At 36.1% G+C, this 17,380-nt stretch overlaps 1 protein-coding gene across 2 annotated transcripts in view; it reads left to right on the top strand.

The window, feature by feature from the left end:
* The window catches only part of HMGA2 (high mobility group AT-hook 2), a 146,712-nt gene extending 130,539 nt beyond the window's left edge, over nt 1-16,173 (top strand). For both annotated transcript variants that reach the window (XM_081956728.1, XM_081956727.1), the window contains one exon: nt 12,326-16,173. In XM_081956728.1, the coding sequence (XP_081812854.1) occupies nt 12,326-12,373 (48 nt within the window). In that variant the 3' untranslated portion in view covers nt 12,374-16,173. The remainder of the gene's footprint in view (nt 1-12,325) is intronic.
* Nucleotides 16,174-17,380: the final 1,207 nt, after the last annotated feature.

The raw sequence follows: 17,380 nt of genomic DNA, 5'->3' as shown, positions 1-17,380 counted from the left end.
CATAGATTTTGTCGGACCTTTCCACAGGGAGGTCTTCTTAGTGGTGGTGGATGCGTTCTCAAAGTGACTGGAGCTAGTGAGAATGGCATCCACCATCTATGGGGCTGTCATTGGGGCCCTCAGGCAACTGTTTGCCACACATGGCCTTCCTGACTTGCTGGTGTCTGATAATGGGCCCCAGCTTACTTCAGCCACCTTCGAGGGGTTTCTGGCAACTCTTGGAATTCGGCATGCGCTTATCTCCCCCTTTCACCCGGCCAGTAATGGCCTGGCAGAGTGGAGGTCCACCCCAAGGCAACGGACAGCGACCTACCTGTGGAGCCGGGCCAACTCCGTCTTCATCCTGAGCCACCGTTGGTGTCCTGTGACGCAGAATCCCCGGAGGCCTGTCCATCCGCGCCAGAGACGACGCCTGAACTGCGTCGATCAGGCCGGGTCAGGTGCAGACCGGCCTATCTACAGGACTACGACTGCACAAAAGTGGTGGGAAGGAATGTTGTGTTCTGAGCATGTTCAGCACATTGTAGTTTCAGTGGGAATGCAGCTAACAGCTGATTGGTGGAGCCATCTGACAGCTCATATAAAAGCAAGCTGTCGGAAGGCAGCTTCAGCTGTTGCCTGTCAATAAACTGGTGCGTTTGACTGTTAGCTGTTATTGTTACGGAATAAAATTGTTAGCCTTTATTCCTGCCTGAGCCTCAGTTATTCTGGCATCCATACTAAGTTCAGAATATTGAACAGAATGGGCCTGAAAATAAAAATAGGCTGTTGGAATCTCCTCAATCCAAACTAAGAATTCAAAGTAACATTCAAAATAAAATGCCTAACCAGGAAGTTAAACCCTTCTGGAGTAGCAATTTGAAACTTGTTCTCCTGCTCCATCAGCAGCAATCAAAATAAGCCATCTAGCCTCAGCTGTGGGTGCATAAGCAGCTCCTTACTTGAGTAGACTCTGGTCCTCTTTTTCCTCTGAGAAAGACCTTGAGGAAACAACTTTCTTCTCTGCCTGGACAATGAGCTGAGACAAGGACAAGCAATAAAGAAGGAGGGGAGGAAGGGATGCACAAGCCTGATAAGGATAATCCAACAGGTGTTTTCTCATGTAGAAATTTCTTTCCTTGTCCTCTAGCATTTATCCTCTCCTTCTACAGCTCCACACCTGCTCCTTCATGAGAGCAGCCTTTTGCTTAGCAGGCATAAAGATTTAGTTATATAATTAATTAGTATTCTAGCTTATTATTTTTAGAAACAACTCAAGATGACAAAGATATCCAACACATCTTTCTCCTCTAATTTTTCCCATAACAACCACCCTGTGAGATGGGATGGGCTGAGAGAGTGTGACTGGCCCATAGTCACTAGCTGACTTTCAGGACTTGAACTCAAGGTCTCCCACTTTCTAGCCTGGTATCTTAACCACTAGACCATATGTCTCTATAATGTATACAGATACTCATATTCTACTACTCTGGTGTACTCACAAGAAGGCTGGAGTTTTCCCTTCACCACACATTCACGAGCAAAACATTTTTAAAAATTACTATTTCAATTTGTCACAAACTGTTTTTTTTTTAAAAATAATTTGCTACAAAAATAACGTTGGAATTGCCTGTACTATTGCTTAGTAATGATAGGGCTTTTTTTCATTGAATGATTAAATCCAATAATTCAAAATAGTTCTAGTTATTAATTTATGACCAAACACATTCCTTATTTTGAGAACTGAAATGTCAATTCTAATCACAATTACTAGAAATAATAATCGTGTAGAAAGTATGTAGAAATAGAAAACCATTTGACAAAATATTAAGACCATAGGATCTAGCCCAAAATATCAAGTTTGAAACCGTTTCTCAGCATTTTTTAAAAAGATTAATATCAGAGCAAAGTATCAAAAGGCAAGGGACATTTTACATTTTACTTCCTGCTTTCTTCTGCATTTTTCATCACACGTTCTGTCTGTTAAAAGTATAATAGAAAAGAAAACACTAAAAAGACACATTTTAGAAATATTTTTCAAAAATGCATAGGAAAGAAAAAACCTTGAAACAAATTGTCAAGATGTCAGACTCTGACAAATGTGTTCTGTTTTTTTTAATCTTTTTTTTTTACTTTTCTGAATTTCAACTGGGCCCCTAAACAGTCATAACTGTTTTCTATAGACAAGAACAGGATAAGCCTGAAAGGGATGACATACCTAAGAGGGATGTGAATCCTGCCATAATTTACATTAAAGTGCTTTACTACTCCCTTTTGTTTCCTACTATCAAAATACTTTTTAAAGGCAAATATAGTTCATATTCAAAATGATTGAGAAGATGAGTTCATGCAGACTTCTTAATCTGAGTTATCTGAGAAAGTAGTGATAAAATATAAACATAGGACTCATGGAAGTTCATGGAGAATAATGTAAATCTTTTGCTGCCTTCTGACGAGTCACTTCCTTTTCCATCTGTTTCCTTCTAATATCTTCACAGATGTTTTTCCCCATAATGTTTTTTGTATTAAGTCAGAAATATATATTCATCAATGAGTTGACATCAATGAGGCTTTGAGGTGTTATATACCCAGTGTTCATAAATCCAGAATGTGTTTTTTTTGCCCTTTTAATTATTGGGCTAGAATAGTCTAGAGCGCAATTCCACCACTTGAAAATGTTGGACTTCAGTTTCCACCTGTGGTGTCTATAGGATTATAGGAGCTGAATCCTCCTTATCTGAAAAACATCAAGCTGGAGGAAAAAAAAACAAATCCAAGAATAGTTTAAATTTGAAAGCAGATGACTGAGGAAAAATATTTAGTTAAATTAACCAGCCACCAAAGTACATTCCTGTGTTTCTGCCATTATAAAATACTGTACATATGCATGTTTCTGTACAGTTTGATTTAACATGCCCTGCAAGTAGATTTGGCACCATTTTCTAGCAGCTGTTGCAAGAATATATATGTTGGCAGCATCCACACAATTTGTCCTTAGTTAAGAATGTATTGTAATGTAATTCAATGTATTGTATGAACTTACTAAGCCTATCACTATTGGGACAAGATTAGGGCAATTTTGATCCAATTTATACTAAGGCAGTTGCAAGTCAAATTAGTTTGTCCCAGACAGCTATGTTGTACCATACTAAAATAAAGAATCATCTGCGAGATAGTAAAACAATTCTGCCCAGTCACTTTTCTAAGAAATTAGAAAGAGATATGACATGGCTGAAAATACAGTTGGGTTATGTTACAATATTCACTGCCAAGGCCTGGCAACATAAAACATCACATTCAAATATTATGTTTAGGTCACATTCACTATGGCCTTGCCTTGCGATCAGAAAGAAGCCATTGACCTCTTTCCATTTCTTTGCTGATGTAGAATCAAGGGATACAGGAAAAATAGGAAAAGATGTGCAAGGACTCTTGAGTTCCTTCAAATAGTAGCCATTGGTCTAGTTACTATGACTCTGGGTTGCCAGAACCAAAAGAAAGGAGCTCTGATAAGGTTAAGCCAATTATGAATCTAGTCATCATGTTATAAAATATTGAAATAATCTTCCATGATTCTTTTGTAACTATTTATCCATTAGTCCTTAAAAGGAAAAGTTCTGGCATTTAAAATATTAATATTTTAAATCCTCATTATTCACCAAGCATAATAAAATGTATATGTATTTCAGTCCAAAAACCTTTAGCTTGTTTACAAGTCCATCAAGATAATAAAAAGTTCCTACTTGTTAAAAGTCTCATACACACACACACACACACACACACACACACACACACACACAAAATCTCTCTGGTGATGTATGCCATCCACACATCATTTTATGGAACTGTTCCTTTAGATTTTAACAAACTATAAATTTCAAGCTTTTGCTCCAGATATTTTCCTGTTGCTGCATTTATTCATTATATTCAAAAAGTTTAATTTTAACTTATCATACATATAGTTTTACATTTGTTCATTTTCTGTGTCCAATCTTAATAGAAATATTCATTTTAGCTATATTTGCCATTAGTACAGTGATGGCTAACGTTTTCTGGACCGAGTGCCCAAAGCACGCGCAAATGTTTGTGTGCGCATCCGAACCCCCAAAATGTGATGTGCCCCCCACATGCTCCCCCCATGCATGTGCGTGCAGTCCCCGCATGTGCCCCACCCCCATGTGTGCATGCATACCCCACATGCACCCCCACGCATGTGTGGCAGAGACCTGAAGGTCAGCTGGCAGGCGGGAGGCATGCGCACATGCGCACATGCGCAGTGGAGCTGAATTGGGCCAACGGCTTGCATGCCCACAGAGAGGGTGCTGCGTGCCACCTCTGGCACATGTACCATAGGGTTGCCATCACAGCATTAGTACATAACTCAGTTTCAAATGTAGTTTTATCTTGTTCAAAACCAGAAATACTTTGATCAAGATTAAATCTTTCTGAGGGTTGCATATATGTAAATTGTTGACATTTATATCATAAAATCCTCTGTATTTGAATATATGTGAATCCAATTTTTTAACTTTTTTATATGTCCGCTAAGGATGATAAAATATTTGAAATGCCTTTATACCTTCCAGATCTTATATTTCAGTTTTCACATGCAGAAAGCAAAATTATTTACTATTAGGGACGTATGCTTTCTTATTTATAGACATGGAGATTTTGTATTAAATCTGCCTTCAGACCTTTACAGAACCTGAAGATTTTCCACCTTGTAGCTGGAGAATTTCATAACAGGTTCTCCTTATTTGTATTATTACAAACTGTTAAATTATGTTACATCCACATGAAAGCTGAGGAATGATTTAGAATGACAGAAGAATAGCACTGAGCTTATGTTAGAAAAGATACCATATCATCTTATAGCTCACTAGTAAATTCATCCAGATAGAAAAAAGAATCTTACTTATTTGGGGATTTAGAGTAGGAGATACCCATATCATTGTTCTCTCAGTCACTAAAGTTGAACTGATACTATCAAGTGAATTCAATAGTTAATTTCTTAGTTAAATTATAAACAAAGAGAAAATAATGTCAGTTTGTTCATTTACAAGCAGCTTACAACAGCTGTGTTCCATATGCAAAGTGCCATACTATATGGATGAATTACATTGTAAAATAATACAAAAGGAATTGTTTTAGCTGTTTTTTAGAGAAACATGGTGATTAACAAAGTGATAATTTTTAAAACTTCTAAAACTTAAAAATATGCATTTAAGAAATAGTTAGGATAGTTTGAAGTCCGGTGCAGAAAAAAGGCTGAAAGCCTTCAGAATGCTAGGTACTAATTGTGTGTGTGTGTACATTTATAAGATATTTGAATACCACAATGGAAGTAAACATGTTCTTTCTAAGTAGGTTGATCCTAATTCCCCCAAACCTAAACAACAATCCTATTTCCATCTGGGGGAGAGTAATGTAAAAAAAAGAAGAGACATAAATGTCAAGAGACTTAAGAGCAATTCAGTTGACACCTTGTCTTGAAGTAGAACTTGAAATCAAGTAGGCTAAAACAAAAATTGTCTTATTTATTAACCTTTGTGCAAACTCTTAATGCAAGTGGAACATGAATAAAGCTATTCAAGTATTTGGGAATCTATTTTCAATCCTTCACTCTGTGGTGATATCAATTTCTACCCCTCAACCTGTTCCCAGAAGCCTTCAAATCTACACTGAGTTCTGCCAGATGAAACAGCAATATATTCTTCCTAGCTGCTGCCACCAAGTGCTTGTAAGCAAAGATACTGACTTCATTTTATAGACAGAAAAAGCCTGTCTCTGTAAAGACTTGAATGCACTGCAGTCAAAGCTTTAAGACTTTTACTTGGTGCTTAATGCACTTCACTGCTTGGAATCTGGTTTTGCCCCTGTTAAGGTTTGCATGAGGATCTGTCATTAAAATGTTGAGTATAACTAGTCTTTCGGTTGGGCTCTTGGCTCAGTCTTCTTTTGTTGCTGTTGTTATTGTTAGCTGTATTGTGGGAAACAAATATAGCCAAGAATTTTGCCTATTGTGGCTTCTCTGTAGAATTTCTCATCATGTTGCCTTTCCTAGGCCTTAATGATGGTCAAATAGTCCTTGACTTGGATCTGAAGAAAGGCAGCCATAAGGCCTGAAGCCATTGCAACAAAGACCTCTTTTGCAGGCCTTTCTCTAACACATGCACACAAAGAGAGAGAGAGACCTTACAGAAGTGCTTTTATTATAGCAATTGGTAATATTTCGCTCCTGGGATGCTGCAGGAAAGAAATATAGTGCTCCAGCTTGGAATATTTATGCCTGTGCCTAGATAATGCTATGGTAGCAGTTTTTCATATATTGCAGCATTATCCTGTTTATGGTAGCTGGAGCTCTAAGCTACTCTATTCCCTCCTAAATACTTAGGTCAATCAATCATAATTTCTATTACACAATTGACTTGTTATTATTCTCATTAGGGCTAAATTCTGTTATAATGGAATTTCCATCAGGAAGCGCTGGGTCTCCACTGGTGATTCCAATTTATTTTATTATGATTTTTAATGAAGTCTTATCTATATCACTTATATACTGGACACTATTTTGGTATTTGGGTGTAAATAAATGAATAGTCTTGATTATCTGGAAGACTAAAGTCTTAATTTAGTATACATCAAAACATTTAGGAATACCAATGTTTAGGTGTTTTGACTTCTGTAGTTATTCTGAAACCTCTTTCCATTATTGATAAAAAACACTACTACTCTGAGTAGTATTCAGTGAACTGAAGGCTATCAACCAGTTCTTTCCAACCCAACAAACTATTGGAAGGAAATTATGTGAAGGAGTGGGCTGCGTTTCTGCCCATCAGCAATAATTTAAAATCAAGAGCTGATACATTGCTCTGGGATATTATTTACTTTGCACATAAATGGACTCAAGTTGAGTCCCCAGAATCTTTTCACACAGGATCATCTAGTAGGCACTGGAAAAGTTCTTATCTCTTTTCTTGTCACACACTTTATTTTTTAAAAAAGTAAATAGTGCTGGGCTAGTTAGCAAATGTGTATGCTTCACTATAGTTTATAGTAGGACAAAAACATACTTTGGTGCTTTTTTCTTGCTGGGACAAATGTCTGTGGGACAAATGTCAAAGCTACTCAGCTATTTTAAAAAGCATTTAGGGGTCTGAAGGTGTGGTGAATAATAATACATACATAACAATATCACTTATATGCAACAAATTGTGTACTTGTTTCTCTCTTTATGATCAAAACGCTTAATTGCAGTGTTTTCATGAGCATATCTCACATATTTGTCATTATTCTTATTGTGATCTGTTGTGGTGCTGACATTGTATGGTTTTTTTGACATCAAAAACATTGCCCCCTTCCAAGTTGAAGTACCACAACACACTATCCAAATTCTTCATGAACATGTCACTTGAGGCAGTCTTGGACCTCGGATATATCTTTCCCCTGATCATTCTTCAAGCAGTTGTATTTATGATCATAATTTATACTGCGCTGACTTAAAAACAGTTTTTCTTCTTCAACCAGCAAAAATATGATTATAGCCTGTTGTAGCAGTTCTCCATTTTTACATGTTTAGTAGAGTATGTAGCATTGTGAGCTGTTCAGTATTAGGAAACTTTTCTTGACTCACAATAATGTCACTAAGCATTTCCACTTTGAAAGGCTCTTTTATCTACATTTCTGATCCCCCTTTCCAATGGGTAAGCATGCTTGACTTGGAAGGGACAGTTTGGTCTTCACATAGCTAGGTCCTAATGAGGTGTGCACAGCATTTGGATTTAGATGTTCAATCTCTTTCTCTTTAACTTCAAAGCAATTCCTTTAACATTTGACGGGAGGTATGTAGTGAGGGTTTTAGTGCATAAAATGTGCCTTCCACCTCTTTCCTACATGCAGCACAGCAATCTTGAAATCCATTTCTAAGTATATTTACCATCAAGTAAATAGTAGGCGTTCAACAGATCTTTTTCCTAGTCCTATGTCCCAAAGGTGCTTTTTCAAGAGCAACTGGACTTTCTTGTTTTTCTTTGAAGAGGTTTTGCTTCTCATCCAAAAGCTTCTTCAGCTCTGATTGGATAGTGGGGAGTAGATTTATATTCCTTGCAGACAGCTGGTCAATTGCATTCTTTTACAGAGTTGTTGAGGCCACTTGGAGGTTTATCTGTGTCCTCGGGGTCACCTGAGTAGTGCCTGCATCTCAAACTGAAGCGCAAATGGTTCTTGTAGTCTGCAAATTTTCTGGAAATCCATTCATACTCTCATACCATTTGAAGGGTATTCATCCCAAAGTGCATAGCTAAATAACAATGGAGATTAGCTATGCACTTTGGGACTAACACCCTTCAAATGGTGCAGGAGTATGAATGGATTTCCAGAAAATTTGCAGACTACAGGAACCATTTGCAGTTCAGTTTGAGATGCAGGCACTACTCAGGTGACCCTGAGGACACAGATAAACCTCCAAGTGGCCTCAACAACTCTGTAAAACAATGCAATTGACCAGCTGTCTGCAAGGAATATAAATCTACTCCCCACTATCCAATCAGAGCTGAAGAAGCTTTTGGACAAGAAGCAAAACCTCTTCAAAGTCCAATTGCCTCTTGAAAAAGCACCTTTGGGACAACTATGACCGGGATGATTGAGAATCTCCATAGACACTCCTAGTCATGTATACACAGGAGCAGTAACCACCTTTGTAGCCTTTTCTCCCCATCTAGTCTGACCCTTGATCATTAGAAATATCTTTCCAAAGACCCCATTTTGTTGTATAATCCTGCAGCAGCCATAGAGAGAGCAGATGTGGTAAGAACAAATTAGAAACATCTACTTTCTAAAGATAGCTGCAGCAGCTAAGAATTAAAGGGAATCCCACACAGAGATGTTAATCCAGGGTAAAGCTTTATTTTGGGATGGAAGTAAGCTTGGTTGCCCCAGTATTTGTGTTGTGGATTAGATAGGCAGAATGCAATTGTGTTTATTCTTCTTGACCTCAGGGCAAGTTTCAGACATATCGTCTTCCTGAATCATTTATATGAATTGTTTTTAGAAATTATACAGTTTTGAATAATTGTACAATTCAAAAATGACTGTTTAGGCCATTGAGTCCAAAATCATGACTTTAAGTCAATATTAGATCACCACCCTTTTGATGCATGAACCTCTTACCTAACGAAACAACTTTAAAACCTTGATAACTTGCATATTTTTGCATACCTATAATTGGCTGACAAAATTAGACTACAGTTTACATTCACAGATTGCATTTGAGATTGCAGAGATTACAATTTGAATCTGTATCAAGTCATGCAAAGGTTTTTTTAAATTGTTGTTGCAAACAGCAATGCGAAAATGTGGGTGTCTACAGACAGGGCTTAAATTCTCTGTTTGAATAATACTTAAAAGAACTAACTCCTGGATCATAAAAACAACATGTCTATATACCAGCTGCCAGTTCTTTCTGCTTCACCTACATGTGGGGAAGTTAGGGATTTCTTGTGAGCCAAAGTTATTTCAAGAATTCTTAAACAATTCATATTGTGAACCTTGAGATTCCCTGTACATCAATTAAATGTATATTAGTGCTTCAACATAACCCCAGAACTAGTATGTGAACAACTGTCTGCTCATATTTTTGTCACCTAAGGTTTTTTTTTAGATTCTGCACACAAGATAAATAGACTGAAAGATTGTTGCATGTATTTGAAAATAGGTGCTGGTGACCATTCATCCGGCTAGGAATTCTGGGTTGCAAAAATCTGGAGGACCACTAATTGGTATCAAAGAGATACAAACATATCTAACTTCCTGCCCCTGTTTAGCCATGATCTGTTGTTTTTTTTGTAGGCCAGATCCAATAACAGTAATCCAATGGCTAAGCATAAGCATAAGATTGATGTCTGGAGGCAGTTGAAAAGATCAGAACAGCTGAAACTGAAACATACAACAGAACAGCTAGCAGTGTCATAAAGAAAAAGAGAGGAAGTAATGAGTAATTTAGTTTAGTTGTTAGATTATACCACAGCAAATCAAAAATTCCCGACTTAATACTTTGAACAATAGTTGTGAAATGTTTTGAAAAGTTTAGGAAATAAGTTGAAATAATAAACAGTAACTCATAACATTCATACCAACCACAGTTTCTATGTATTCATACATCCTCTGTAATTGTGCAGCCTGGGAGCATGAAGGTGACTGGAAATGAGATTGTGGAAAATGCTATATCTTTGTAATAGTTGAGTGCCTTTTTGTAATTTAAATATTAATTGAAAAAATAAGGCCAGAGGTTAGCTGACACTTGGCTTCCCTCTCTTTCGCCTGTCCATGGCTTTGATCGTGATACATCTTTCTTTCTGCCTCATTCTCCAGAGACCATCTCAGGGTCATGGCCTGTTTCCTAGTCAAGAGGTATAAACCTACTGGCTTAAATATTTGAGGCCCACAGTTTAGCAGGGGGGCCTTTTTGCTTCATGCTTTCCCCATTTCCCACATAACCCAGAGCAGACTAAACAAAACCAGTGTGAAATCTCATGACTTGATGCTGCTATGGTTATATTTTTTAAGCTGTCATCCATTCATTTGTACTTGTGTTTATTCCCTGGATTTACAGCTTTTTTCAAGCCTTTTTGGGGGGTGAATGTTTGAAACCTTTTGAAAAGGGATTGCAGAAAGCAGTGGCCTATGATTAAAGCCTACTGTTGTTTTTTTCTGGCCATGCTGCTCTTGTGCAGTAGTGTCACACATGGTAGCATTTAGCATCCCCTTCACAGCTGAAGTGTTTCAAACACTAATGAATGGAAGTTTGGTCACATAATGCAGACAAGCTGTACCTCAGGCTTTGCTGAGTGGTGTACTGCAGTGGCCTGGGAAAGGAAGAGAGTTATAAATTGTGTCAGCTAGCCACCCAGACAAAATGAAGCCATGTGGAAAATCAAATCTATTAAAGTATGAAGACTGTTATAAGCTGGTCATTCTTAAAAGGGCTCAGTTTGCTATACGGGTAAATGTTTACCTATTCACCCTAGATCTTTTTCACATGCTGTCTTACAAGATGATGTGCAGAATTTGATAAAAATCAACTTCTCCCTAACAGCCCCTTTTATCAGCAGTGTTTATTGTCTCCAGTTTACCACCCATATCCTGAAAGGTATTGCACATTAATTGAATAAGGAGTGTAAAAAGAATGGCACAGTGGAGCAAGGTCAGAAGATGGACCTACGTATTTTAAGACCAAAGGGGCAGGGGGAGACTGGGGCTAAGAATGAAGGACATAGCAAAACAAACCTCCGACAGTTTCTGGTTTTGTATGTTAACCTAGATTTTAGACATTGCCTCCCAAAACAGAGTTATGCTTACATGTGTTTTAAGCTTCAGACAGAATGTTAGTGTGCTATTTGGTTAAAAAATTCAGTAATAGCTGAACTGGAAGACTATTGTGCTGTCATGTGTGGTGTGATAGGTTGGGATTATGAGAGGCCAAAGTTCAAATCCACACTTAGCTCTGCATCTTGTTGGGTGGCCTTGGGCAGCTTTTCATTTCCCAGCATAACCTGCTTCCAAGGACTCTTAGCTGAGTGGATAAATGAGATAAGCTCAGTAAAGTACTTCGTATGTTTAAAAGTCCTGAAGATGTGATTAATATCAAGAGAACAATGCACATGAGATGCACATGCCTTTTCTTTAACTGGAAAACTTAAGTTTTTAACACATTTTTGCCACCTACATTTCTCTGTGGACATGTTACATATTTATATATTTGGAATCATAAATATTTTTAAAAGGAGAAATATGTGAATGGCATGACCTAAAGTTTACAATTGAAACAGCACCTCCAGTTGCAGAAATTAATTGTGAAAGATGTCTCTAAGTTCTGGTACTTATGGAAAACAGCTTAAAAACAGCATAAACTAGTTCCTAATGAGTTAAAATATTAATGACTTTGCAGCCTCTTTGAATTGTGTAACATGAGCAAAGGAATTAATTCAAACATAGTTTCCTTTCCTCCCTTCCCAAGAGAGAATCCATTGTTAGCAGTTCCAGTTTAGCTCACATCTTAAAATGTAGCCACATATCATATTCCTTGTTCATCCACAATGCAATTTGTCAATCTTAATGCAGTTTGTTACATGAATTCAATCATTGTGACTTCTTCAACAACCTAAGACAAATCACCCTTCCAATGCTGACTCTGTAAACCACTTAAAAAGCACTGTAAAGCAGTATATAAGTCTAAGTGCTATTGCTATTGTTAAAATTTATTTATTTGAACTGACTCCATTACTAACTTCAACTTAAAGTATTTTTAATAGTTTTGTAATTAATTTACTACTCTGATTGATCATTCCAGGATCAGCCTGAAGAGACATCCTCACAAGAATCAGCAGAAGATGATTAGAAAACCACACCTTTCTATTTCTACCTCATCAGCAGTTGGATCTTTTGAAGGGAGAAGACACTGCCATGACCACTTGCTTCTGTTTCCACAATCTTCTACTTTGGCCTGGGTGGGGAGGAGGGAAGGAATCCACATAACCTTAAAAAGGACTTATTAATAATTGTTATTGCAATCCCTTCATTGTCCCAGGTTTCCTGAAACTGCTGTAACACAGGGGGAACAGATTAACAACGCAACATATTCTTACTGTTTTCTCTTATTTTTCTTTAACCTACTAATAGTTTAAGCTGCTAAGTAAGGGTGAATGGGTCAGTAAATCTCAGAAGCAGGTTTCAAGTTGTTTACTGCACTGCCTATATATGACTATTTTAAAATATTAATTACCATGGGCATTTTAATTGGAAGGACTGGTGTTTGACACTAGTTTTTACAACATCTCTGACAACCCACTCCCTATCTTAGTGAATTCTCTCTTTAGAACACCAAAGATAAGGATTTAGATGCTAGGATTGTGTATGCTTCAGAATGATTCAGGAGGGTTTCACACCTCATGCAAACCCAGCACCTCTCTGCTGTTCATTAAAGCAGCCTGAAAGCAAAATGCAAATGTCTTTAATGACTACCCAATTAGTGTTGTGCTTGTCTCACACTAATTTCAGTGAGTCGGGTCTTTAAAGCACTGTATAATTTCTTAGGCTTGAGTAGAAATCTGCAAAAAGAAATAGGTAACTTTAGTGAACAGCAGAGAGCTTATTTTTGGAAGGTCTGAAGTGCTTCTTTGAAATAATTTTTGAAGTATGCCCAGCCCTATAAGATACTATTTTGTTAGCCTTGGACTAGATTTGTGCTTATTTGTTTCTTGTGTTACTGTTCTTTTGAGACACATCAAAGTTTAATTTCTTTCAATTAATTCAGCTGATAATCAGGAAGCAAAAGTCAAAAGAAAAAAGGTACTTTGCAACAAAAGGGAAAAAATGACAAAGATACTCTGTATAATAGCAATACACATACTGTATCTGCTGAAGTAATACCAAATGGAACTCAACAGCACCCTCTCTGGAAACATGTTCATACACCCTGAGGTGGAATCTGCTTTCTATAGATCGTCATGTTGTTTAGAAATGACTTACATCAGACTCTTTTTCAGGACTGAAATTTAGCAACTAAAATCTGGATTTTAGTGAATTTTAAACAATACCTCAGAATGATTTTAAATCATACCATACTGGAACCAAGGGAAATAATTTAGATATTTAGTTTGATTTATTACTGTGCTGCCAGCCCATTCTACTCCTTCAAGGAATGGTATTATCATCTTCACTAATACATCTTCATTCAAGAGCCAATACTATGTACCTCAAGTGGGCTTATTACTTTCAAGCAATATACATTGACATAGGATATTTATCTGGGCAGATTGGTCCAGTTATATGTCCCCATTTTTTATTTTTTTATTTTCACTAAAAAGCAGCACTTTTAACAACAACTGCAATATTACCCCACTTTTCAGTACTACCTCTGTTATTTACATTGAACTCAACAATCATATAAACACTTGCTGCTATGATCATTCAATGCAAGAACTTGATATTGCATAAGTAATCATAAATTCTGCATTCCCCCCAATCCTTTTTTTACTTTGTCACTTCATTGCAATTAAGAACACAATACTGTTAATGTTTTTCAGCATTACATTTTTTTTCTTTTTAAAGTACGCTATGCCTTTCTCTGCTAAATTTCTATATAATGTACCATTAACTTGAATATATTTTGTACCAAATTGCTCATAAGGTTTGTAATGATAATTTCCTTCATTGACACTAGATGACATAAAAATAATTAACTGCAGTGTTTAAATATTACTGTCCAGGTTTGTACCTCAATTGATTTTTTAAAAAAAGAAATAGACTAGTCGATTGACAAGACCTACCTCCAGACTATTAATGGATGAACTTGCTGTTTCTGTCAACATTTGTTTTGGGGAAGACTGAAACATTTAGGACTGCAAAAACATAAAACAAAAGCAAGCAAGAAAAAACCCCCAATTAGAATTATTTTTGTAAAAGAGCTTTGTGGGAAATGAACACATATTAATTTGTTTCATATTAAAACCACCCCTCAAAGAAACTTGAATCTTTGTAGGTTGGACGCAACAAGCTCAGCTTTTTGCATAATGCAATCACAAATAAGTGTGCGTATGTTTGTGTGTGTGTATTGTGTGTAAAAAACTAGTAGATTATATGACAATACTCTCAAGTATTTTCATTTTTTTCACAAATGTGATTTTTTTAAAAATATGTGTCAACCAGATTTATTTTAAATGCTTCTTATGATTAGATTAATACTTTCTGACTTATTTGATTTCTTTCTTTTTATTTCCTCTGTCTGTCTGTCTATCTCACCCTCAGTGGATATATCTGTTGGTAAACATTGTTTTATTATTTGGGCCAGGGGTAGATTCTCAGGAAAACATTCTTTGGTATGACTTTAGTGTTAGTCAAATGCAACTAAGGAGAGCTACTTACTGGCTGCTTCACAATATTGACTGTTAAGAACAAACACCAGCTCCAGTAACATGAGTGCCTTGCGTTAGGGATCAATGAAAAAGAGCATATAAGAAAAATGTATTTTAGGTGTCCTAATGTTACCTAATTTGTAAATAATTATTCAACAACTGCATATGGGACTTAGTCATGACCATTCAAGCTGTGGCCTGAAAGACAAACTACAATGGGAGTGCACAGATTTTTCCTTCTGGGTGCAGCCAACTGATCTCCCTCCCTCCCAAACAAATCCTTTAGAAAGTCATGAGACATAAGGAATATTATTGGAAAAATGCTTAGTGACTGATAAGGAACACTTGGTCAAGATTCCAAAAGTGCCTTGCTTCTTTAGACTATGGATTTTAATAGCATAGACCAGTGTTTCTCAACCTTGGTGACTATGATGTGCGGATTTCAACTCCCAGAATTCCCCAACTGGCCTTGCCAGTTGGGGAATTTTGGGTGTTGAAGACTAAATGTTGTAAAGTCACCATGGTTGAGAAACCCTGACATAGACCATACTCCCTAATTCCACGGCTCTAGTACGTACAAAAGCTCCATCCAGAAAAAGGGATGTAATTAGATTAAAGGGATTTAATCTTAAGGAATGGTGTGGATCTACTAGGAAATCCCTATTGTGCACATAGGAATATACCATGAATTACTGAAGGAAATCAAGTAAACTTTACCTACATAGAACTCTGTGTGAACCTCAGTATCCTTATAATGGAGTTTCTGAATCAGTTTAACCATGTGAGATGAACTAAATGTTATTGACAGGTTTGATGAAATCTTACATTTTCTGTATATTGTAGAACAATCAAAACACATTACTACCTCTCAGGGTCTTCTATACCTCATTTTTCAGACTGAAAATAACTTTGTGGCCATTGAAACAGAAGGAACATCATAAAATTTTTTTATATATAGTTTATTTTTATGGGAGATAAATTTTATAGGACTGTTCTTTGCTGTCATTGGTCGCTCATAAATAAGACTGGACATTATTTTTTCTGCCATTTCTGCGCAATTGATATACTTGCAAAAACCTACAGTTTTTTTCTATTTTCCTCAACTGTTTTCTAGCTCGTTGCTTTGTTATTCATATAGAGTTGCTGTCTATGATTTTGAATTGCTTGCATGTTACTTTGCTTGATTATCACAGTTTGTTCAGCACAATAAACTCATAGTTTATGTAATCTTCATGTTCAATTGCTAGTATTTTGTCAATACTTCATAATTAAGCAATAAAGTTTGGTCTTAGTGATTCAAGTTTATTTTAAAAAATACTTAAAATGCTGTACAAATGTTACTGCATTCAAACTACATATTATATATGACACATGAAAGGGAGAACCAATTAGTGGTTAAGGTGCCAAGCTAGAAACCAGGAGAGAGTGAGTTCTAGTCCCAACATGATTTTTAAGTACATATGATAACCATTGTGAGCAGAATTGTACCATCTGTTGTACTTGCTGCTGTTTCTAAATTATCTGATGTAATGATCAAAGTATAGCAAAAAGTGGAAACCATTGTTGGTTTCTCCATTGTTTTGAAAAGGAAATTGCTGTGTCCTTGTTGAAAGTACTCAATCAGACATTATATATATATATATATATATATATATATATATATATATATGTGTGTGTGTGTGTGTGTGTGTGTGTGTGTGTGTATGTATGTGTGTGTGTGTGTGTGTATATATATATAGAGAGAGATAGATAGATAGATAGATAGATATAGATATAGATATAGATGATATAGATATAGATATAGATATAGATATAGATATAGATATAGATATAGATATAGATAGATATAGATATAGATGATATAGATATAGATATAGATATAAATTTCATGAATTTATGGGTTCTTTTATCTTAATTCTAGAAGAAATGTTAAGTGATACATATTATCCAACAGAAATTGGATAACTTGCTGGAAAAATGTTAAACTCCAGAGCCATAAACTTGTATTTAAGTTTTAGGTTCTTTTTTAAAAAAAATGCCTGATGAAAATTAGTCAGTTAAATGTTATGCATTTTATTCTATTCTTATCAATACAGAGAGAATAATTAGTTACTCTAATCTTGCCTTCTATTTAGATAAAGGTAAAGGATATTAATTATGAAATCTCAAATGAGTAGATGGTAATTTTTTCAGCCTGGCTTTCAAAAGTGGCGGTAAGGATCTCTAACCTTAAGTGTATTAAACAATAGATAACATGAATACAGCCAAAATGATATGATGATAAGGATATTGCAGAGCACCTGTAGACAATTAATTTCTAATCTTTATGAGTAAATTACACTCATTGCTTCAGCCTAACTTATCTCACAAGACTGAAGTAATAATAAAAGTGAGGCAGCAGGATGTATACTTTTCTGAACTGTTTCAAGAAAGAACAAAATAAAAATAACAAAATAGTTAAGCAGAGACAGTTTTGATACCAGCAATTCAAA

The sequence above is a fragment of the Natrix helvetica genome, assembly GCF_964273705.1.
Source record: "Natrix helvetica genome assembly, chromosome: 6".
Lineage (NCBI taxonomy): Eukaryota > Metazoa > Chordata > Lepidosauria > Squamata > Natricidae > Natrix > Natrix helvetica.
The sequence above is the reverse complement of the archived record's forward strand: the minus strand, read 5'-3'. Positions and strand labels throughout refer to the sequence as shown.